The 20,351-nt window shown below is 46.0% G+C and overlaps 1 protein-coding gene across 1 annotated transcript in view; it reads right to left on the bottom strand.

Moving 5' to 3' along the window:
* Positions 1 to 20,351, bottom strand: part of fbln1 (fibulin 1) — a 231,426-nt gene that overhangs the window by 172,993 nt on the left and 38,082 nt on the right. The window contains 1 exon segment of the mRNA XM_038780632.1: positions 6,165 to 6,230. Coding sequence (XP_038636560.1) covers positions 6,165 to 6,230 — 66 coding nt within the window.

Below are 20,351 nucleotides of genomic sequence, written 5' to 3'. Positions count from 1 at the left end.
TGCACTCTGAGTTTGAAGCGTAACATCAATTCTCACAACGCATCATAAATGTTTGTTTTGTTTTAATTTGTTTTAAACATTCAAGTTCTCGGGAGGTCTGTATGGGCTTCCTGTGACGATTTTGGAATTGCTGGCAATATGCCCCAGGGCCTAACTCATAAGCAGCAAGGATGGCAGCCTTGGTCTGTTCATGACTAGCAGACACTTCAGGGGTCAGCTTAGAATAGACCTCATGGGCCTTCCCTGGCCTTATATTGTAAAGGTCCAGATTTCTGGTGGTAATTTTAGTTGTCCTGCTACCTTCTCAAACCACTCTCTTCTGATTTATAATTAACTTAGCATTTTTAAGGGCTTCAAAGAGCTTGGTTCTGGTTTCGGGACATTTGGATATTATCAGGTAGAGAGAGGCTTTCCCGAGCACCTTCTTTCTGTCTGATCCCTTCTTCCCTCAGAGCCAATCATTCCATTTCCAATTTTAGGAGCTGGAAATGTGCACCGCTTTCTATCTCCTGAATCTTTAGCTGCATTTAAGCTTTTTTAGCTCTATTTTTGCTATGGGACATTGATCGGTTTTTGGTCTAATTCTTCGTTTATCAATACTGGTTGAGGACTGAGGCTCAAATGCTCAACCGGTTTCTGGAGAAACTCAATTATTTTTATCTTACTGGGTTGTTTTAATAATACCTCCCTAGAACATAGAACATAGAACAGTACAGCACAGAACAGGCCCTTCGGCCCTCGATGTTGTGCCGAGCAATGATCACCCTACTCAAACCCACGTATCCACCCTATACCCGTAACCCAACAACCCCCCCTTAACCTTACTTTTTTAGGATACTACGGGCAATTTAGCATGGCCAATCCACCTAACCCGCACATCTTTGGACTGTGGGAGGAAACCGGAGCACCCAGAGGAAACCCACGCACACACGGGGAGGACGTGCAGACTCCGCACAGACAGAGTTACATCTTTCAACTGTTCTCTGCTTAGGGGTGCCAGAATTTCACTGGTTAAGTCTCCTTGCTGTCAAACAACTGTCAAGCTGTCAAGGAACTGCCAAACTGTTAAGGAACTATGGCAAATTGCAGGCAAGGGTTGACAGGAGCTGTAACTAAGTTTGTATAGGGGCTATAAAGGGCCATAGAAGGTACATAGAGGGGCATGGGTTGACATAGGGTGTATGAGGTAGCACAGGTTAACATGGATAGGGCATGGGGAGTGTGTGGGGTGGTGAGGGGATGAAACAGAAACATAGAAAATAGAAGCAGGAGGAGGCCATTTAGCCCCAAGAGCTATATCCAATTCCTTCTTGAAATTACACAATGTTTTGGTCTCAACCACATTCTGTGGTAGCAAATTCCACAGATTCATCACTCTTTGGGTGAAGAAATTTCTCCTCACCTCATCAATTTGTGGCTAAGAAATTTAGAGATAGTATCAAATTGAAACAAAAAGCATACAATTCCTTGAAGGTTAGGGGCAGGCCAGATGATTGGACAGAATATAAAAACCAGCAAAGAATGACTAAAAGGAGAAGGAAATAGAGGACATTAGCTGGAAATATAAAACAGACAAGTAAGAGTTTCTTCAGTATTTAAAAAAAGGAAAAGAGTAACTAAACATTGGTTCTCAGTGTGAATCTGGGGAATTTTTAAAAATGTATTCCTTCATGGAATGTGCGTAGCTCTGGCCAGACCAACATTTGTTGACCATTGTTAATTGTCCTTGAATTGAGTGGCTTGGTTGGCCATTTCAGTCAGCAGTTAAGAACCAACCTCATCCCAGTGGGCCTGGAGTTGCATGTAGGCCAGACTAGAGCTGGATAAATAGAGGATTTCCTTCCCTAAACAACATTAGTGAACGAGATGAGTTTTTACAACAATCAATAATAGTCGCCATGGTCACTATTATTAAGACAGATGTATTACTGGACTTCAATTTCCACCAGCTGCTCCAGTGGGATTAATAATAAGAAATTAGGAAATGGTGGATACATTAAAAATATTATGTGTATATCTTGATTTAAGACACAAATAACATCCCAGAGATAATTGTCAATCAAAAGATGAAAAGGAGGAAGGAACTTTAAACAATTACAATCACCAGGGAAAGGTATTGAGAAAATTATTCAAACTGAAGACTGACAAGTTCCCAGATTTTTATGGACTTCAATCCTTGCGCCTTGATAGAAGGGGGTGCTAAGATAGTAGATGCATTTGATTACAGTTTCTAAAATTCCCTAGATTCAAGTAAGGTCCCTTCAGATTGGAAAATAATGAATGTAACTCCTCTATTCAAGAAATGAGGGAGACAGAAACCAGGAAGCTACAGAAAACCAGTTAGCCTAACATCTGTCATAGGGAAAGTATTGGAATCTATTATTAAGCAGATTATATGAGGATACTTTGAAAACCTTAATGCGATCAGGCAGAATCAACATTGTGTCATGGGAATGTCCATTTAAGAAGTGTTTGTCTTCTCAAATGGTTGCAGTGATGTCATTGTGTGGGTGGAGCTGGTCAGTGGCTCTGGATTTTACTTTCGCTTTGAGCTGGAAGCTGTGGCTCTGAGTTTTATTTTCGGTTTAGACAGTTGGAAGCTGTATTCAGACTACAAGGATCTTGGACTCTCTCTCTGCATGTTAAAAAGATGCCTCCAGATCACTTGATGACTTCAAAGTAATAACTGTGTTCTGGAAGGAATTCAAACCTACTGTTTTGTGGTAAAAGGGATTGTCTGATTTATGGATGTTGTTACTTGAGTGAAACAGTAAAGGGTAGTTATTAAGGGTTAACTATAGAGTACTGTAGCTGTGTGGGGTAGTTATGTTTGTAGTTAATAAAAATGTTGATTGTGTGTTTATAAAATGTTAATTGAATTTGTAGAATAAACTTTGTTTTTGATTTAAAGTACTTAAGGTTCCTTTGCATACCACCTGAAAAGTAGGCCCTTGTGCTCCTCATCACCAAAATCTATAAACAGTTGTAGGTCAGGTGAATTTCATGATATACGTGGTTGTTCTCTAAACCCTGGCCTAGAACAATTGTTTGTGAAAGGGAAACCATGTTTCATTAATTTATAAAGTTCTTTGAGGAGGTTATACCAGCGGTGACGGCCCCGCACAACATGGCGGACCCACACAACGGGCCAGCCCCGACAATAGAGCCCCCCCCCCCATTGATCGCGCCCACCCACCGATCAGTGGCCCCCGATCACGAGCCTGGCTGCCCTGGAGGCCCCCTCCGGGTGACAGATCCCCCTGTCTCCCCACCTATGGCGGCCGTGAACTGAGTCCGCAACCGCCACTCCGAGCTCCCGCCTGGTGGAACAATGAGTGAACCATGCCGGCGGGAACTCGGCCAGTTGTCGACGGGTATTGTCGCAGGGACCTCTTTCAATGGGCGCCGACCGGCGCCGTGTCGACCGCGCGCGCGACTGACGGAGATTCTCCGGTCCCCGGAGAATCGCGGGAAGGCATTGGACCCGAACGCAAGTCTGACACCCCATTCTCTGCACCGCGCCGAGCGCAATTGTGGCGCAGAACCTCGGAGAATCCCGGCCAAGGGGTCTCCCATCAAGGTAATTTTTTGTCTCTTAGAAACTTGTTAGTCTGTGGAATTCTGTTCCTTAGAGAGCAGCGGAGGCTGGGTCACTGAATATTTTTAAAGCTGAGTTAGATGGATTCTTGACTGACAAGGGAGTCAAAGGATATAGGAAGTAGACAGGAAAGTAAAAGCCATAATTAGATGATTTTAACAAATGGTGAAGCACGCTTGAGAGGCTGAATGGCCTACTCATTCTGAATTTATATTGTTCAGGTGAAAACACACAAATCTCCACTGTTCAGTCCATTAATTATGTATCAGCAAGAAGCTTGCACACCCTGCCTTTACCTCATGGGGTTGAAGGTCTAGTACCATGTTTTAACAGTACCCAGATGGTTGTTTACTCATTGCAGGCTAGGAACTCTGCATTATTCCTCCAGAGTACTTGTGGCCACAGCTGGTACTGGAGCATGCAAAGCACCTCCAATATTGCCTTTCGCTCATTTCTAGGTAGAACACCTGTGATATAGCCATGGTTGGGCCAATGCTCGCTGTTGCCGTGTATCCTGTGCACTAACATCTTGGAGTTCTTGAGGCCCACTGCCTCTTGCTGCTTAGAGTCTTCCTTCTCCTGGCCCTGTGCCAAGCCAACTTGCAATGTGCCTTCCTTCTCCTCATTTGGATGAGCAGCATTATCAAGTCAAGATTGCCTGTAATCTGCATCGTCGACACCTCAGTGGATATGTGAACGAAGTGAAGTGAGCAATTTCCTTACAGGCTTTCCTCCATCTCAAAGCCAATGGGCAAGTGTTAAGCCCTTCACCTGGCCTGCACCTAGCTATGGCATCTCCTACCCAACCCCTTCCAGGTAAAGGAATCCTAAAGGACCAGAGATGGGTGTTCCTCCCAATCATGCATTAATATGGAGACATTGCTCTTTCACCAGGGTAATGAGAGACAGGTTCAAGAGGTCTCATGCAGACATTTTCCCACTTGAAAATCTATAGAGAGACCATTGCCTTAGCAGCATAGAACGACGAACTGCATGATCAACCAGGACCATGTGGGCTTCGCCATAGAGAGGAGAATACAAGTGAGTTTCTTTGATATGCAGTTGCCTCCTAATTATGCCATTAGTTGGCCATTTGTGCTGATCTTGAACTCTACCTACTTGGAGAGACTTGACTGACTGACTAACTGGTGAAGGTTAGTCAGGTTAGAGAAGGTTAGATTCCCCAGTCCAGCAGCTAAGTGCCGGCTTGAACGGATAATCTGTGGGAGGTTCACATTTTAAAAAATGGCAAGTCCCGATTCCAGTTCTGGTGAGGGGCTAGCACCGCGTGAAATGCCTGTAGATCGCATTGAGAATGGTCGGGTCCTGGGCCACGCATGCGCACGGCTGACGACCTGCACTGGTCGTGCCGTACAACATGGTGCCGCCCATGCACGTAATCTAACCCGCCGATTGAGACCCCCATCAGTCCCCCCAGCCCTGGCAGACGACTCCCCTCCCCACCCCTCCCCGGCCAGCGGCACAGATCCCAGCCGAGTGTGGCGGCACTGGACGCAGTCTGCAGCTGGCATGCCGGCTCAGACCATGTGTCCCACGGCGTCTGGAACTCGGTCTATCGGGGGCGGAGAATCGCGGGTGGGCCAGCCGATGAGGCGGCAATGGCATTGCGACCGCTCACACCGTGCGTCACGATGATGCCAGCTTGGAGGGGGCGGAGAATCACAAACCGCCTCCGGCTCCGATTCCGGCAGTGGAATCGATTCTCCACCCGATCGCCGATTCCGATTTCAGCTTCGGGCAATGATGAATCCCGCCCGGTGTGTTTCAACTTTCAAATTCACTCCACCACGTTCTGTCATACACCACTTCCCCCGGTCACCATAGACCCACCCAATATCACTATTTATTTCCCCTTTCTCGTGCTTGAACCTCCCACGTCACCTGGACTCTGTCACGATCCACCTCCATAGGTCTTTCAGACATACAAAACTACTCCTGATGTTAGCATCAAATTCTGAGGGGTGCTACCTAAAGTCCACATCTATTCCTGCCACTCGAGTTGATATAATAGCGACTCATGAGAAGTTTCAAATAAGAGTGGAGAAGGTGGAATTGTTGAAAATCCTGGAAATATGCATCAGGGACTCCACATTTTGCTGACTGATCTTAGACACGGTTTGACCTGCTGTATTTTTCCAGTTTTTTTTCCAGGTTTCCAGAAGTTACAGCTTTTGTTTCTTTTTAGTTATGGGCCTTCTGTTAACCTGCCTCAACCAACATTTTAAAATCATAGAACACAGTATAAATTAAATGTGGAGAAGCATCAGAAAGTGCACAGATTTCTTTCCCACGCTTGGGGATTATGGGACAATGCAAGTACATGTGCTGAATGCAACAGATCAAATTCTGCCTCCTTTAAGACTGCCATTTCACAAAACATAAAGGAAATCTGTGGTACTATCTGGCGTTATGTGTACAAAATGTAGCTTTGTCCTCTTGTAAATTATATTGCTTCATTATACAACACAGAAAAGTTTTGAGTGTCAGTGAAAGGGTCCAGGTTTCATTGAATAGATCTGATTAAATGAACAGCAAACATCCATACCTCTGCATCGATCATTCAGGAATGGATCTTCCAATTCTGATGGTGGATTTCTGCTTTCTATGTCACCTGAAAAAGAGTCAAATGGACAACTTTCACTAGAGGACACACCGCACGTCAAAGAAACTCAGATTGTTGACAGGATTTTAGCACCGTTTCTCTGTGGCATAAATGTTAAGGAATTTAAAAATAATACTATACAGCAATAAAATTAATAGTTGCCAGAATACATAGATGATCTGATGAACAATATAGATTAGAGACAAACAGGTTAATTAAATATATTTACTATAGTATCCATTTTTGGATTAAAATGATATAATTCCAGAAATTAATGAAACCCAATGTTATCGGGTGACTTAGCCTAGTACAAAACAGAGATGAGGAGGAATTTCTTCCCTCAGAGGGCCGTGAATCTGTGGAATTCTTTCCCTCTGTAGAGGCTAAGTCATTAAGTATGTTCAAAGCTGAGATAGTCAGATTTTTAATCAGCAAGGGAGTCAAGGATATGGAGATATAGCGGGAAAGTGATGTTGAGGATTATCATATCAGGCCAGTCATGATCTCATTGAATGGCGGAGCAGACTCGATGGGCTGAATGGACTTCTACTGCCCCTATGTTTTATGGTCTAATTAAAATGTATAAAAGAAATATATGAACAAGGTTTGCTGTTTTTTAGTTATAAGCGTATTAATCTAAAACAGTAGATAAAACACTGTGCGGATTGTGAGATAATTGATTAAACTTATGCAACAAAAGACCAAAGAGATAATTACTTTCATTTGAAGATGTGGGCATTTGTTGGCCTTTTTTTCCACAGTTTTGCACCGTTTATTTAGCCCCATTAGTCCACAGGTTGCACCATTAGTTTGAAAGTTTAATTTACTCACCGAAATGGCCAATTATCTACCTTCACTATCTTTAGACCCAGAATAAAAGAAACTTTAATCAGGCTTTTTTCAATAAACTCAGAATGATTGATTTATTACAATACAGAAGTCATTTTTTCACACAGGTTGCAAGAACAAAAATTTGAATCTGGAAGTATAACTATCTCTCACTTTTAAAATACCCCAACACATACAGGCACAAGGATAAACAGATAGTGGTCTCTGTAGAGATGGGCAGTAGGAGGATATACTTTGAAAAAAAAGAATAAAGTTCACAGGGTTTTGACATTGTCTATCTACAGTTCCCTCGTGTGCAGTCTGATCACTCATCCCAGTAGATACCTGGGGCTGGATACTCCGATTTGAAGACTAAGTGCTGACGCCGGCGTGGGAACAGTGGAATTTTACGCCAGAAACAACGGCGTAAAAGCTGCACCGATCCTCTGCCTGATGGGGAGCTAGCAGCCGTGCAGCGTCAACAAAAAAAGAACAAAGAAAAGTACAGCACAGGAACAGGCCCTTCGGCCCTCCAAGCCTGTGCCGACCATGCTGCCCATCTAAACTAAAATATTTCCTGAGTCCGTATCCCTCTATTCCCATCCTATTCATGTATTTGTCAAGATGCCCCTTAAATGTCACTATCGTCCCTGCTTCCACCACCTCCTCCAGCAGCGAGTTCCAGGCACCCACTACCCTCTGTATACCTGCGGATACGGCCAGAGAATTGCCAGGTCTGTGGCTGCGCTGTGCACGGGCACGCCATGCAACATGGCGGCGGCTGCACACCGATCCGGCCTGCCAAAAACTTCCCCCCTGTAAACAGCCTTGCCCCCCCCCCCCCCCCCCCCTCGCTATCCCATACCCCAGACTTCAAGGTTCCGAGTCCCACCAAACTAGTAAGATTCGTCTCGGGGTCACCAGGGAGGCAAAGGCCAGGACATCGGCCTCTCTCACTCCCTGGGCTCCCAGATCTTCCGACATGCCAAAGATCAGCACCTCTGGACTCGACACCACCCTCATCTTTAATACTTGTGACATGACTTCAGCAAACCACTGCCAGAAAACCCTCAGCCTCGGACATACCCAAAACATATGGACATGGTTCGCAAGTGATCTGTTCCATCAACCGACCCAAATTCAGCTTGTGCAGCTGCTCCCATTCCTGTGCCACCTGGATACTCAAATACCGAAAGCTCCCCCCCCCCATCACCACCTTGAACGGAATCTCCCCCAATCTCTTCTCCTGTCCCCTCACCTGAATCGCAAAGACCTCACTCTTGCCCATATTCAATTTATACCCCGAAATCCGACCGAATTCCTCTAATATCCTCATAATCCCTCCAATCCCCCCCCCCCCCCCCCAGGGGGTCTGAAATATATAGAAATAAATCAGCTGCATATAGCAAGACCCTGTGCTCCACCACCCCTGTACTATCCCCTGCCAGACCCCCGACGTTCTCAGCGCCATTGCTAACGGCTCTATAGCCAGGGCATCAGCAGCACAGAAGTACTGTTACTTCACAGCTCCAGAGTCACAGGTTCGATTCCTGGCTTGGGTCACTGTCTGTGTGGAGTCTGCACATTCTCCCCGTGCCTGCGTGGGTTTCCTCCGGGTGCTCCGGTTTCCACCCACAAGTCCCAAAATACGTGCTGTTAGCTGAATTGGGCATTCAGAATTCTCCCTCAGTACACCAACCAGGCACCGGAATGTGGCGACTAGGGGCTTTTCACAATAACGTTACTGCAGTGTTAATGTAAGCCGACTTGTGACAATAAAGATTATTATTGAAAAAACAGCAGTGAGGAAAGTGGGCATCCCTGCCTCGTCCCCTGGTGCAGCCTAAAATAGTCTGAAGTCATCCGATTCATCCGCACGCTCGCCACGGGTGCCTGATATAACAGCCACAAATCCCTGCCCAAACCTAAACCTCCCCAGGACCTCACACAGATATTCCCACTCCACTCGATCAAAGGCATCCATGGCAACCACCATCTCTCCCTCTCGCCCCTCTGGAGGCATCATGATCACATTAAGTAACATCCTGAAGTTGGCCGCAAGATGCCTCCCCTTTACGAACCCCATCTGGTCCTGCCCTATCACCCCTGGCACACAATCCTCTATCCTCGAGGCCAAGATCTTGACCAATAATTTGGCATCTACATTTAGCAGGGAAATCGGCCTATATGACCCACATTGTTCCGGGTCTATATCCCGCTTTAAAGTGAGGGAGATCAAAGCCTGTGACAACGCCGGGGGGAGTAGTCCCAGCTCCCTTGCCTCATTAAACGCCCTTAGCTGCAACAGTCCCAATATCCCTGAGAGCGTCTTGTAAAATTCCACCGGGTTCACATCCGGATTCGGGGCCTTGCTCGATTGCATCGCCTCCAGCCCCTCTGCTATTTCCGCCAGCCCAATTGGGGCTCCCAGGCCTTCCACCAACTCCTCATCCACCTTCGGGAACTCCAACCTCTCTAGAAACCGCCTTAGCCCCCCACCCCGGTTGGATCATCCAGCCAAACAAGGTGTAATTTTGACCTCTCACTGCATGAAAAGAATGTCTTGAGATCACTTGCTAATTTAAAAGTGATAACTGCTCTCAGTAGAGAATTTAAATCTGCTGCCTTTGTTAAAGAGGGTATTTGTCTTATGGATGTTGCGAGGAAAGATTAAGGGTTACTTAATAGAGTACTGTATTCTTTGGGGGGAGTATTTGAGTTGATAATTGCTGAGATGTTTACTGTGTGTTTATAAAATGTTAACTGGATTCATAGAATAAACATTGTTTTGTTTTAAAAGTACTTTAGATCTCTGTTGCATCACACCTGTAGAGTGGGCCCTTGTGCTCCCATAACCAAAATCTATTCAAAGTTATGGGTCAGGTGAACTCCATGATGCACTTTGGGGTTCTCTAAACCCTGGCCCGTAATAAATTGGGGGCTCGAGCGATAAAAGTCTACCTTTCATGATTGGATTGGCTTAGTGAACTTAAAGACAGTGAGGGGTGAGCATTTTTGTGGTTGCTTTTCAGGTATGGTATATCAGTTTAAGTAGGGAGTGTGTTGTAGACAATGGCTTTTTCAGATGCTTGGACATTTTTGCAGGGTGGAGAAGGTCACACACAGTACCTTACGAACAGAGACTAAGAAAAGGCTTTTTGATTTGGCAAAAACATTGCAGTTAGCGTTATCTGACAGCACACAAAAAGAAGAGGTGCTTACAGCGCTAGCTGAGCATTTAAGATTGCCTGAGATACAGTCAGACTCACTAGAAATGGCAAAAATTCAGTTACAAATCAAGCAACTTGAACATGAAAAGAATTAAAGCAGCTTGAATACGAAATGAGAGAAAAAGAGAGAGAAAGGGAGATACAGATCAGGGAAAAAGAAAAGGAGAGAGAGAAGAAAGAAACAAAGAAAAAATAGCCCAAGCAGAAGGAAACAAAAGAGAGCGAGGAAAGAGAAAAAGAGGGAGAAAGGGAGATACAGATCAGGGAAAACGAAAAGGAGCGAGAAGAAAGAAACAAAGAAAGAATAGCCCTAGCAGAACAAAAAGAAAAAGAGAGAGAGGAAAGAGAAAAAGAGAGAGAGTTTGAACTTCAGAAAATAGCCATGAAACATGACCGTTAAAATTGGCGGATGTAAAGGGAAAGGTACAGTTGGAGGAGAGTGATGAGGATAAAGAGAAAGAGCATTATAGTCAAAGGCATGGTGGGGATCTATTTAAATATGTCCAAGCATTGCCAAGGTTTGATGAGAAGGAGGTAGAAGCCTTTTTCATTTCATTTGAGAAGGTGGCTAAATAAATGAAATGGCCACTGGACATGTGGGTATTACTGATTCGAACAAAGCTGGTAGGTAGGGCTAGTGAAGTGTTTGCCTCACTACCAGAGGAGGTATCTGGGACGTATGAGGAGGTGAAGTAGTAGAGGTAAAGGAGATCTGATGGGATGATGGGAAATAATAAGGAGAGTGTACCTCAGATTAAAAAATAAATCCAGGAGGGTGGAAGAGAAATGAAAAGTTTCAAATGTTTTTACTGTAATAAACTAGGCCTGTAAAGTCACAGTGTTGGTGGTTGAAGAAAAGCACGGGAAAGGCTGATGTGGTAAAGCAGGATAAGACAGTGGGGTTTGTTAAGTGGTAAAGGAAAGCCCAAGTGAAGCGATGGAGGTGCAAAAAGATGGTACAGCCTGATCAAGAGATAATTGATAAGAAGGTGCCAGATTTCTTTAAAGAATTTACTTATGTGGGTAAAGTTTACTCACGTGTACCAGAAGGAGCAGGTAATGAAGTCACAATTTTAAGAGATACGGGAGCTAGTCAATCTTTAATGGTAAGAGATTAGGAGTTATGTAGTTTGGGAAGAATATTGCCAGAAAAGGTGGTACTATGTGGAATTCAGGGTGAGAAGAGTAGTGTTCCATTATATAAGGTAAAGTTGAAAAGTCCACTGAAGAGTGGTGAAGTGGTACCAGGAGTAATAGATAAACTATCTTGGGTAATGGATCGCAGGTGGGAGTGATGCCTACTGTGGTTGATAAGCCATTGGAAAATCAGACAACTGTTGAAGGACTAATATCCTGGGATTTTTCCGGATTGTGTAGTAACAAGGTCGCAAAGTCACAGGTTAAGACAAGGGGAGAAATCAAAGAGTGAAGATAAAATTGAAGTTCAATTATCAGAAACGATTTTTGATCAGTTGGTTGGAAAAGCCCAAGAACAACTGGAGGATGAGGCGGATATTTTTAGTTCAGGAAAATTGGCTGAGTTACAACAGAAAGATATAGAAACAAAACGGATGTATCCGAACGCATACACGGAGGAGGAATCTGAATTTATACCAGAATATTATTATCGTAAAAATTATGTCTTGATGAGAAAATGGAAACCTTTACAAATGCAGGTGGATGAAAACTGGGCAGAATTTCATCAAGTGGTATTGCCGGTAGGTGCGAGTAGCACATGAGGTACCAGTGGGAAGTCATTTGGGAGTAAAGAAAACTCAAGCTAAAATACAAAAACATTTTTATTGGAGTTTATAGTTGCTAAGATGTTTATTGCGTGTTTATAAAATGTTAACTGGATTCATGGAATAAACATTGTTTTTTTTAAAAGTACTTTAGTTCTCTGTTGCATCACACCTGTAGAATGGGCCCTTGTGCTCCCCATAACCAAAATCTATTCAAAGTTGTGGGTTAGGTGAACTCCATGATAGACTTCGGGGTTCTCTAAACCCTGGCCTGTAACAGCACCGGCAACCCCTCCAGCCTCCCACCCATCATACCATACCTCCCCCAGAGTCCGGCACTATGCTTCCCACCTCAAACGCCACCTGCCCATCGATCAAAATCGGCAACCCCATCATTCCAGAATCCAATCCCGAGTGAAATACCTGCCCCACACATCCCACCCTCAGACAAGTCTGGTCCATCACCCTCAGGTAAGTCTCCTGTGGCATGTCCACAACCGCCTTCAATCTTTTTAAATGTGTGAACACATGGGCCCTCTTGACCGACCCATTCAACCCTTGCACATTGTATGTGATCAGCCTGGTCAGGGGGCACCCTACCTCCTCTTCCCCCCCCCCCCCCCCCCACCCTGTCGATCAACCATAGCCCCTCTTGGGGCTGCCCGCGTCCCACACCTCCCCGGGCGCCCACCGTCATCAATCCTCCTCCTATTACCTTTTAGAAGCCTGACCCCTGTCAGCAGTCTGTTTTCCCTCCCCCCCGCCATCTCCCAAACAATAATCTCTACCCCCCCCCCCCCCCCCCCCCCCCCTCCTCGCTCACCTACCACTGCACTACTGTGAACTAGCCCGTCTAGCTAGCCTGGCAGCCCCTGCCCAAAATGCCTAGCATCCTACCCCTTTTAACCCGTTAATGCCAACACAAACAACCCCACCCAATCCCAATGGAAGAGAACAACCCCCCACCTTCCAACAAAGACCAGAAACAAACCTGAAACAAAACAAAGGCCCCAAACACAGATTAAACACAGCACGAAAGCCTCTCCACCAAAGTTCAAGTCCTCCTTCCCCTGCCAGTCCATTATGTCTGATAAACTCCATCGCCTCCTCCAACGTCCCGAAGTATAGTTCCTGGCTTTCATAGGCCACCCACAAACGTGCCAGGTACAGCATCTGAACTTCACCCCCTTCTCGGCCTTATTGAAGCTCGCTCTCATCTTGGCCAGCTCTGCACCCAGGTCCTGGTATACCCGAAGTTCATTGCCCTCCCAGGTGCAGCGCCTCGTCTGCCTGGCCCACCTGAAGATCCGCCCCTTGTCCAGGAAACGATTATCGTCCTCGGCAGCTTGTTCCCCTGGGGCTTCCTCATTAGCGCCCTTATGCTCGATCCACTTCCAGAGATCATGCAAATGCTCTCTCCCAACAGCTTCTCCAGCACCTTCCCCACATACGCGCTGGCGTCTGCCCCCTCGCTTCCCTCTGGTAGGCCCACGATCCTTATGTTCTGCCTGCGGGACCGGTTTTCCTTTCTCCTGGAGCCACCTCTGCTGATCCCGCATCAACCCCATCTCTGCTGCCATCAGGACAAGCTGCTCCTCGTGTTCCCCGCCACCTCCTCCATCTTCTGGAATGCCTAACCCTGGGCCTCCAGCCTCGTCTCCACGCAGTCGATCACCGCCTTAATCGGGTCCATCACCCTGTTCAGGTCCTCCAGATTCTCTTTACGCTGCTGGGTGAACTTCCCGTTCAGGGAGCCCACCAGCTGCACGGTTAACCACTGAGCCGCAGGGCCGCTCCCTGACTCTCCACCATCTCCACATGTGTCACAGACGCAGCACCAGCTTTTGCAATCTGTTCCCCTCTTTTGCGACCGCTTCTGGTCCTCAGCTCCATGCACCAGTGGGTCACTCTCTTCTACCAGCACTCCTGTGTCTTTTTTCCTCCTCACAGCCACCTGTTAACCGTTGAAGAGTCATGAGCGGGAGCCACCAAATGTGCGACCACTCACAGCATAGCTGCCACCGAAAGTGCTTGAAAGTGACTTCTGATATTTATGCTGCTGGCATTTTTGAGTCTATTTTTCAAACGCTATAAAAGCTTACTTCCAAAGATTCTCCTGTATATCATTGTACATCAGACTTCCCAATGTCAAGAAAAGCCCACTGGCAACAATTATTTTAATATGCACATGTTTTTATTAAGTAACCATCACTTAAAGAGAATGCACAGACAGCAAGACTCCTTCTGTCTGGGAATTTCAATTGGGAGGCTGTGAAATTTAGCCTTGGGCTATTTTCATATATCCACCGCTACCAATTTGAAAAGATGAAGTGGGATGCGTGCCTGCCCCCTTGGCTGGAGAAGGTGAAAGGAGACCTTAATAAAAGAGAAGAGGAGAGAGCAAATTGAAAAGGAAGAGGAAAGTTTACCCTGGCCAAAAGAAAATAAATGTTGCTTTTTTTGGTTCTGGCATCAAACAGCACACCGAAATAATTAAGTATGATTCAATAGCCATTACTGAGATTGGGACCTGATATCGGAGTGTGCAGGATGTTGATGAATAAGGGGATATGGGGTTATGGGGAAAAGGCAGGAGAATGGGAATGAGAATCATATCATGATTGAATGGCGAAGCAGCCTCGATAGGCTGAGTGGCCTAATTCTCCTCCTGTGTCTTATGGTCTTATGGTTTAGGAAGGACAGGAACTGAGGAAAAGGTGGGATGGCTCTGTTAGTTAATCATGGTATTAGCACAGTACAAAATGGTGACCTAAGCTCAGGAAATCAGGCTGTGAAAAAAGTTTGCTTGGAGATGTGAAATAGTAAAGGCAAGAAGTCACTTGTGCAGTTGTGTACAGGCCTCTAATAGTAACCATATCGAAAGACAGAGGAAAAAATAATTGGAGCTTGTCAGAAAGGCACGGTGCTATTCATGGAGCATTCTCATTTACATATAAACTGGAGCAGTCAGATGGGCAAAGGTAGCCTAGATGAGGAGTTCATTGAACCTCTTCAGAATAATTCCTTCGGACACTGTGTTCTGGAGCCAACTAGAGAGCAAGTGATACAAGACCTGGTATTGTGCAACGAGGAGAGAGTAATTAATGATCTCATAGTTAAGGTGCCCGTAGGTAGCAGCGACCATAATATGATTACATTTTATATTCAATTGGAAAGAGAGAGGAGTGGGTCTGAGACTATGGGTTGGATTTACCACGCAACTCACTACGTGTTTAGTGGTGGCTGGAGGCAGCCAACCGTTGTCTGGTGGCGGGGTCTTCTAGTCCCGCCATTGACAACATGGTTTCTCGTTGAATGCACCCCTCACCATCGGGAAACCCATGGTTGGGTGCGCCGTTGGTGGGGCTGAAAAATCCTGCCGGCATGAACAGCCGGATAGTTCCAGCCTGTGATTTTAAACTTAAATAAACGCAATTATGTGAGCATGAAAGCTGAATTGGCAAATTAGGTTAAGGGATAAGTCAGTAGAGAAGTGGTGGCAAACATTTAAGGGAATATTTCAGAATGCAGAGAGTAGATACATTCAAAGAGTGAGGTCAAAGTCCAGGGGACAGACCGACCATCCATGGTTTACCAGAAATGTTAAATATAGTATCAAAATTACAGAAAAGGCATATAATTGTGCAAAGACAGAGGGCTGTTCAGAAGATTGGACAGAATATAAGGAACAGCAAAGGATGACTAACAGATTAATAAAGAATGGAAAAATAGAGTATGAGAGAAATCTAGCCAGAAATAAAAAACAGATAGTAAAAGATTTTATGAATATTCAACCAGGAAAGAGTTAACAAGGTGAGCATTGGTCCTATAGAAAGTGAGTCTGGGGAAATTATAATGGAACCCAAGGAGATGGCAGATGAATAGAACAGATGTTTAGCTTCAGTCTTCACTATAGAGGATACAAGTAACATCCCAGAAGCCGATATTAACCAGGGAATGAATGAGACAGGAAAACTCAGGAAAATTACAGTCATCAAAGAAGTGGTACTGTGTTGGTGCTGCAGGCTGACAAGAGACAAGGTCCTGATGGATTTCATCTTTGGGTCTTAAAGGAAGTATCCAATGAGATAGTTAATGCATTGGTTTTAATTTTCCAAATCTCCTTAGATTCGAGGGGGTTCCATTCGTGGAACGGGTGGATGTACTATATTTAGATTTTGAGAAGGTATTTGATAAAGTGCCATATCAAAGGTTATTGCAGAAAATAATAGCTTGTGTTATAGAGGGTAACATATTGGCTTGGACAATTGGCTGGCCAACAGGAAGCAAAGTGTAGGCATAAATGGGTATTTTTCAGGTTGGCAAAATGTATGAGTGGTGTGCCATAGGGATCAGTGCTGGGGCCTCACCTGTTCAAATTTATGATTTGGATTTTAGGGATAGTCGCCAAATTTGCTGAAGACACAAAGAAATGTTGAAACGTAAGTTGCGAAGATGTCATAAGGAGGCTAAGGAATATAGATAGGTTACATGAATTAAAGATCTGGCAAATGGATATAATGTGGGGAAATGTGAAATTGTCCATTTTGACAGGAAGAATAAAAAAGAAGCTATCTAAATGGTGAGAGAATTGCAGAGGGATCTGGGTGTCCAAGCGGGTGTCCAACAGCGTGAATCACATGAATGTAGATACAGTAAATAATTAGGGAAGTTAATAAAATGTTATCGCTTATTGTGAAGGGAATTGATTACAAAAGTAGAGAGGTTATGCTTCAGTTGTACAGGGAATTAGTGAGATCATATTTGGAATACTGTGCATATAGTTTTGATCACCTTATTTAAGGAATGATGGACGCGATCCATCGGCACGCTGCACCTGAAAAGTATCTCGCTGCGGTACAGCGTGGCTGTTGAAAGCCGGAAGACCCGCTCCTGGTATCTACCCGGCTCACAATACCTCGCGAGATTCAACAATGTGTGGGATCATTTTAATATTTTAATATGTTTAGCATATTAGAGCGAGGCAGTAAGCCTTACAGTAATGTGCAGATTCCTGAGGTACCTGAGGCTTTGGGATTCAACCCTTCACCTCAGTGACCTCGGGCAAGTACCATTCAGCACTGATCCTCACAAACGGTGACCAGATGGAACGGCACTCGTGGGAGGCCCCCAGCTGCATGCCCTTTGAGCAGCGTCGTGCACTAGGACTGCAAAGTACCCTGGTAGTGCCAACCTGGCACCTTGGCACTGCCACCTGGGTGACAGCCTGGTACTGCCAAGGTGCCCAGGTGGTGCTGCTTGCTGGTCTGGGTACTGCTAGGTTGGCACTGCCAAGGTGCCAACCTGGCATTTTTGGTGTGTGCGCAATTGGGCCGGGTTTGCCCAGCGTGGGCCGATCTATCGCTACAATGGGGAGTTCCGGCAAGCAGGGCTATCTGCGGCCTCGGCTGCGCGCTAACCGTTCAGGCCTCTTACGTTGAATAGCCATATGTTTCCTGGCACTCGCAGTATGGCTGAATGCACTCACAAGGCGACTTTGTCCCCTTCTGGGAGAATCACGCCCGATGTAAATGCATTGGAAGCATTTCAGAGAGGGACTACCAGACAAATGCTTCGAATGGGTGGGATGTCTTGAAATGAAATGAAATGAAAATCGCTTATTGTCACAAGTAGGCTTCAATGAAGTTACTGTGAAAAGCTCCTAGTCTCCACATTTCGGCGCCTGTTCGGGGAGGCTGGTACGGGAATTGAACTGTGCTGCTGGCCTGCCTTGGTTTGCTTTAAAAACCAGCTATTTAGCCCAGTGTGCTAAACCAGCCCCTATAATAATTGCTTATTGTCACAAGTAGGCTTCAATGAAGTTACAGTGAAAAGCACCTAGTTGCCACATTCCGGCGCCTGTTCGGCAAAGCTGGAACAGGAATTGAACCCGCGCTGCTGGTCTTGTTCTGCATTACAAGCTAGCTATCTTAGCCCACTGTGCTAAACCAGGCTCTTCTGAGGAAAGTTTAGAAAGGCTAGGTTTGTATTCGCTGGAGTTTAGAAGAGTAAGAGGCAACTTGATTGAAACATATAAGAGCCGGGGGGGGGGGGGGGGGGGGGGGGGCACAGGGTGGACGCGGAATGGATGTTTCTTCTTGTGGGAGAATGTAGAACTAGGGGTCACTCAGAGTGTCGTGAATCTTTGGAACTATCTTCCTAAAAAGGCAGTGGAAGCAGAATCTTCGAATATTTTTAAGACAAAGGTGGATAGAATCTTGGTAAGCAAATGGCGTAATAGGTTATTGGGAATAGGAGGAATGCAGATTTGAGGTTACCATTAGGTCAACTGTGATGTTATTAAGTGGCAGAGCAGGCTTGAGGGTCTGAATGGCTTACTCCAGCTCCTTCTTTGTGTGTCTGCATCATAGAAACTGACTGTTAGATAAATGATTTGACATCACAGGAACATAAAATAGGAGCAGGAGTATGTCATCCAGCCCCTTGAGCCTGCTCCGCCATTCAATAAGATTATGGCTGATCTGATTATGGCTCCAACTCCTTCGTACCCGCAATAGCCTTTGATTCCTTGTCAATCAAGAGATTTAACTCTGCCTCAATGACACTGCCTCCACTGCTGTCTGGGGAAGAGCATACCCTAGAATCACAATCCTCTGAGACAGAAAAATTCTCCTTATCTCCACCTTAAATGGGAAATCCCTTATTTTTAAACCATCTCCTCATTCTAATCTCTTCCCAGAAGGGGAAACATCTTCGCAGCATCCACCATGTCAAGTCATCTTAGAATCTTGTATGTTTCAATAAGATCACCTCGCATTCTTCAAAACTCCACTAGATACAGCACCCCACCAAAACAATAAAACCCAATATCAGTCATTTGAAGGTGCGCAACCTGCCAGGGATTGTATCTCTTGGGAATGAAATGTAAGTATATAGGCAGTGTCATGTTCTTATAATGTCATAAGTACTTGATCTTATTTGTTCTATAAGATGCAAGGCACCAATCGCACAAAAGGGTTTGGGTAAACACGTTGTGGATTAATACATAGGTATAAAGCTTGATCAGAGGTGTGTGTGTCTGTACCCACTCAAAGCAAAAGTGAAACTAAGACTGGATCACTTGACACACTTCCCTTCTCATGCTGTCATGCTGATATCCCTCAAGTGCATATTACAACATCCCCCTTTTACAAGTCACTCTGCCCCTTCCAAAGATATACAACTATTTTCAATACATATCCATACTGAGTTAGCATTACACAAATGTACTGGACTGATGAATCTATGAGTCTCTAAAGCATAAGGGTAATATGCTGGTACATCCAGATCTTGTAATAGTAACCGTGGCCGGGATTCTCCCCTACCCGGCAGGGCGGGGGGTCCCGGGGTGTTGGAGTGGCGTGAACCACTCCGGCGTCAGGCCGCCCCAAAGGTGCGGAAGTCTCCACACCTTTAGAGGCCAAGCCCTCACATTGAGGGGCTAGGCCCGCGCCGGAGTGGTTCCCACTCTGCTAGCTGGCGTGAATGGCCTTTGGCGGGGCCGAAAGGACTTAGTCGGCCGGCATAATTCCGCGCATGCACCGGAGCGTCAGCGGCTGCTGACGTCATACCGGTGCATGCGCAGCGGAGGGGGTCTCTTCCGCCTCCGCCATGATGAAGACCATGGTGAAAGCGGAAGAAAAAGAGTGCCCCACGGCACAGGCCCACCCTCCAATCGGTGGGCCCCGATCATGGGTCAGGCCACCGCGGGGGCACCCCTTGGGGTCAGATCGCCTCGCGACCCCGCCAGGACCCCGGAGTCCGCCCGCACCGCCAGTCAGGTAGGTGGTTTAATCCACGCCGGCGTGAGAGGCCTGTCAGCGGCAGGACTTCGGCCCATCACAGGCTGGAGAATCGCCGCGGGGGGCCCGCCGACCGGTGCAGCACGATTCCCCCCCCCCGCCGAATCTCGGGGGGGCGGAGAATTCAGGACACGGTGGGGGCAGGATTGACGCCAGCCCTGGGTGATTCTCCGACCCGGCGGGGGTCGGAAAATCCCGCCCCTTGTCTGGAAGTTTCTTTAATTGCTCACAGTGATCTGTGGGATTGCCATTCCTGGATATTGTTCCTGGTTGCATTTGAGATCTTGCCCCAGAGGCAATAAGATTGTATGGTGGTTGAGAAACTGAAATGGATCTGATTTGTCGTTGTTAATGCCTCACCATTGCGTCTTTGTGTGTAATGATTTCGCAGGACATTGGTTTTGAACAATTACACCTCGGCTGGTTACCATGTACCTTCTATGGGATCCTGGATGTGAACTTGTTATCCCAGTTATAAACTTGCTAAGTCTGCACCTGTATTTAGAGAGTGTATGTTGCTCATCTTCT

This window comes from Scyliorhinus canicula, chromosome 20, assembly GCF_902713615.1.
Source record: "Scyliorhinus canicula chromosome 20, sScyCan1.1, whole genome shotgun sequence".
Lineage (NCBI taxonomy): Eukaryota > Metazoa > Chordata > Chondrichthyes > Carcharhiniformes > Scyliorhinidae > Scyliorhinus > Scyliorhinus canicula.
Note: the sequence above shows the minus strand (reverse complement) of the source record. Positions and strands in the feature narration are given on the sequence as shown.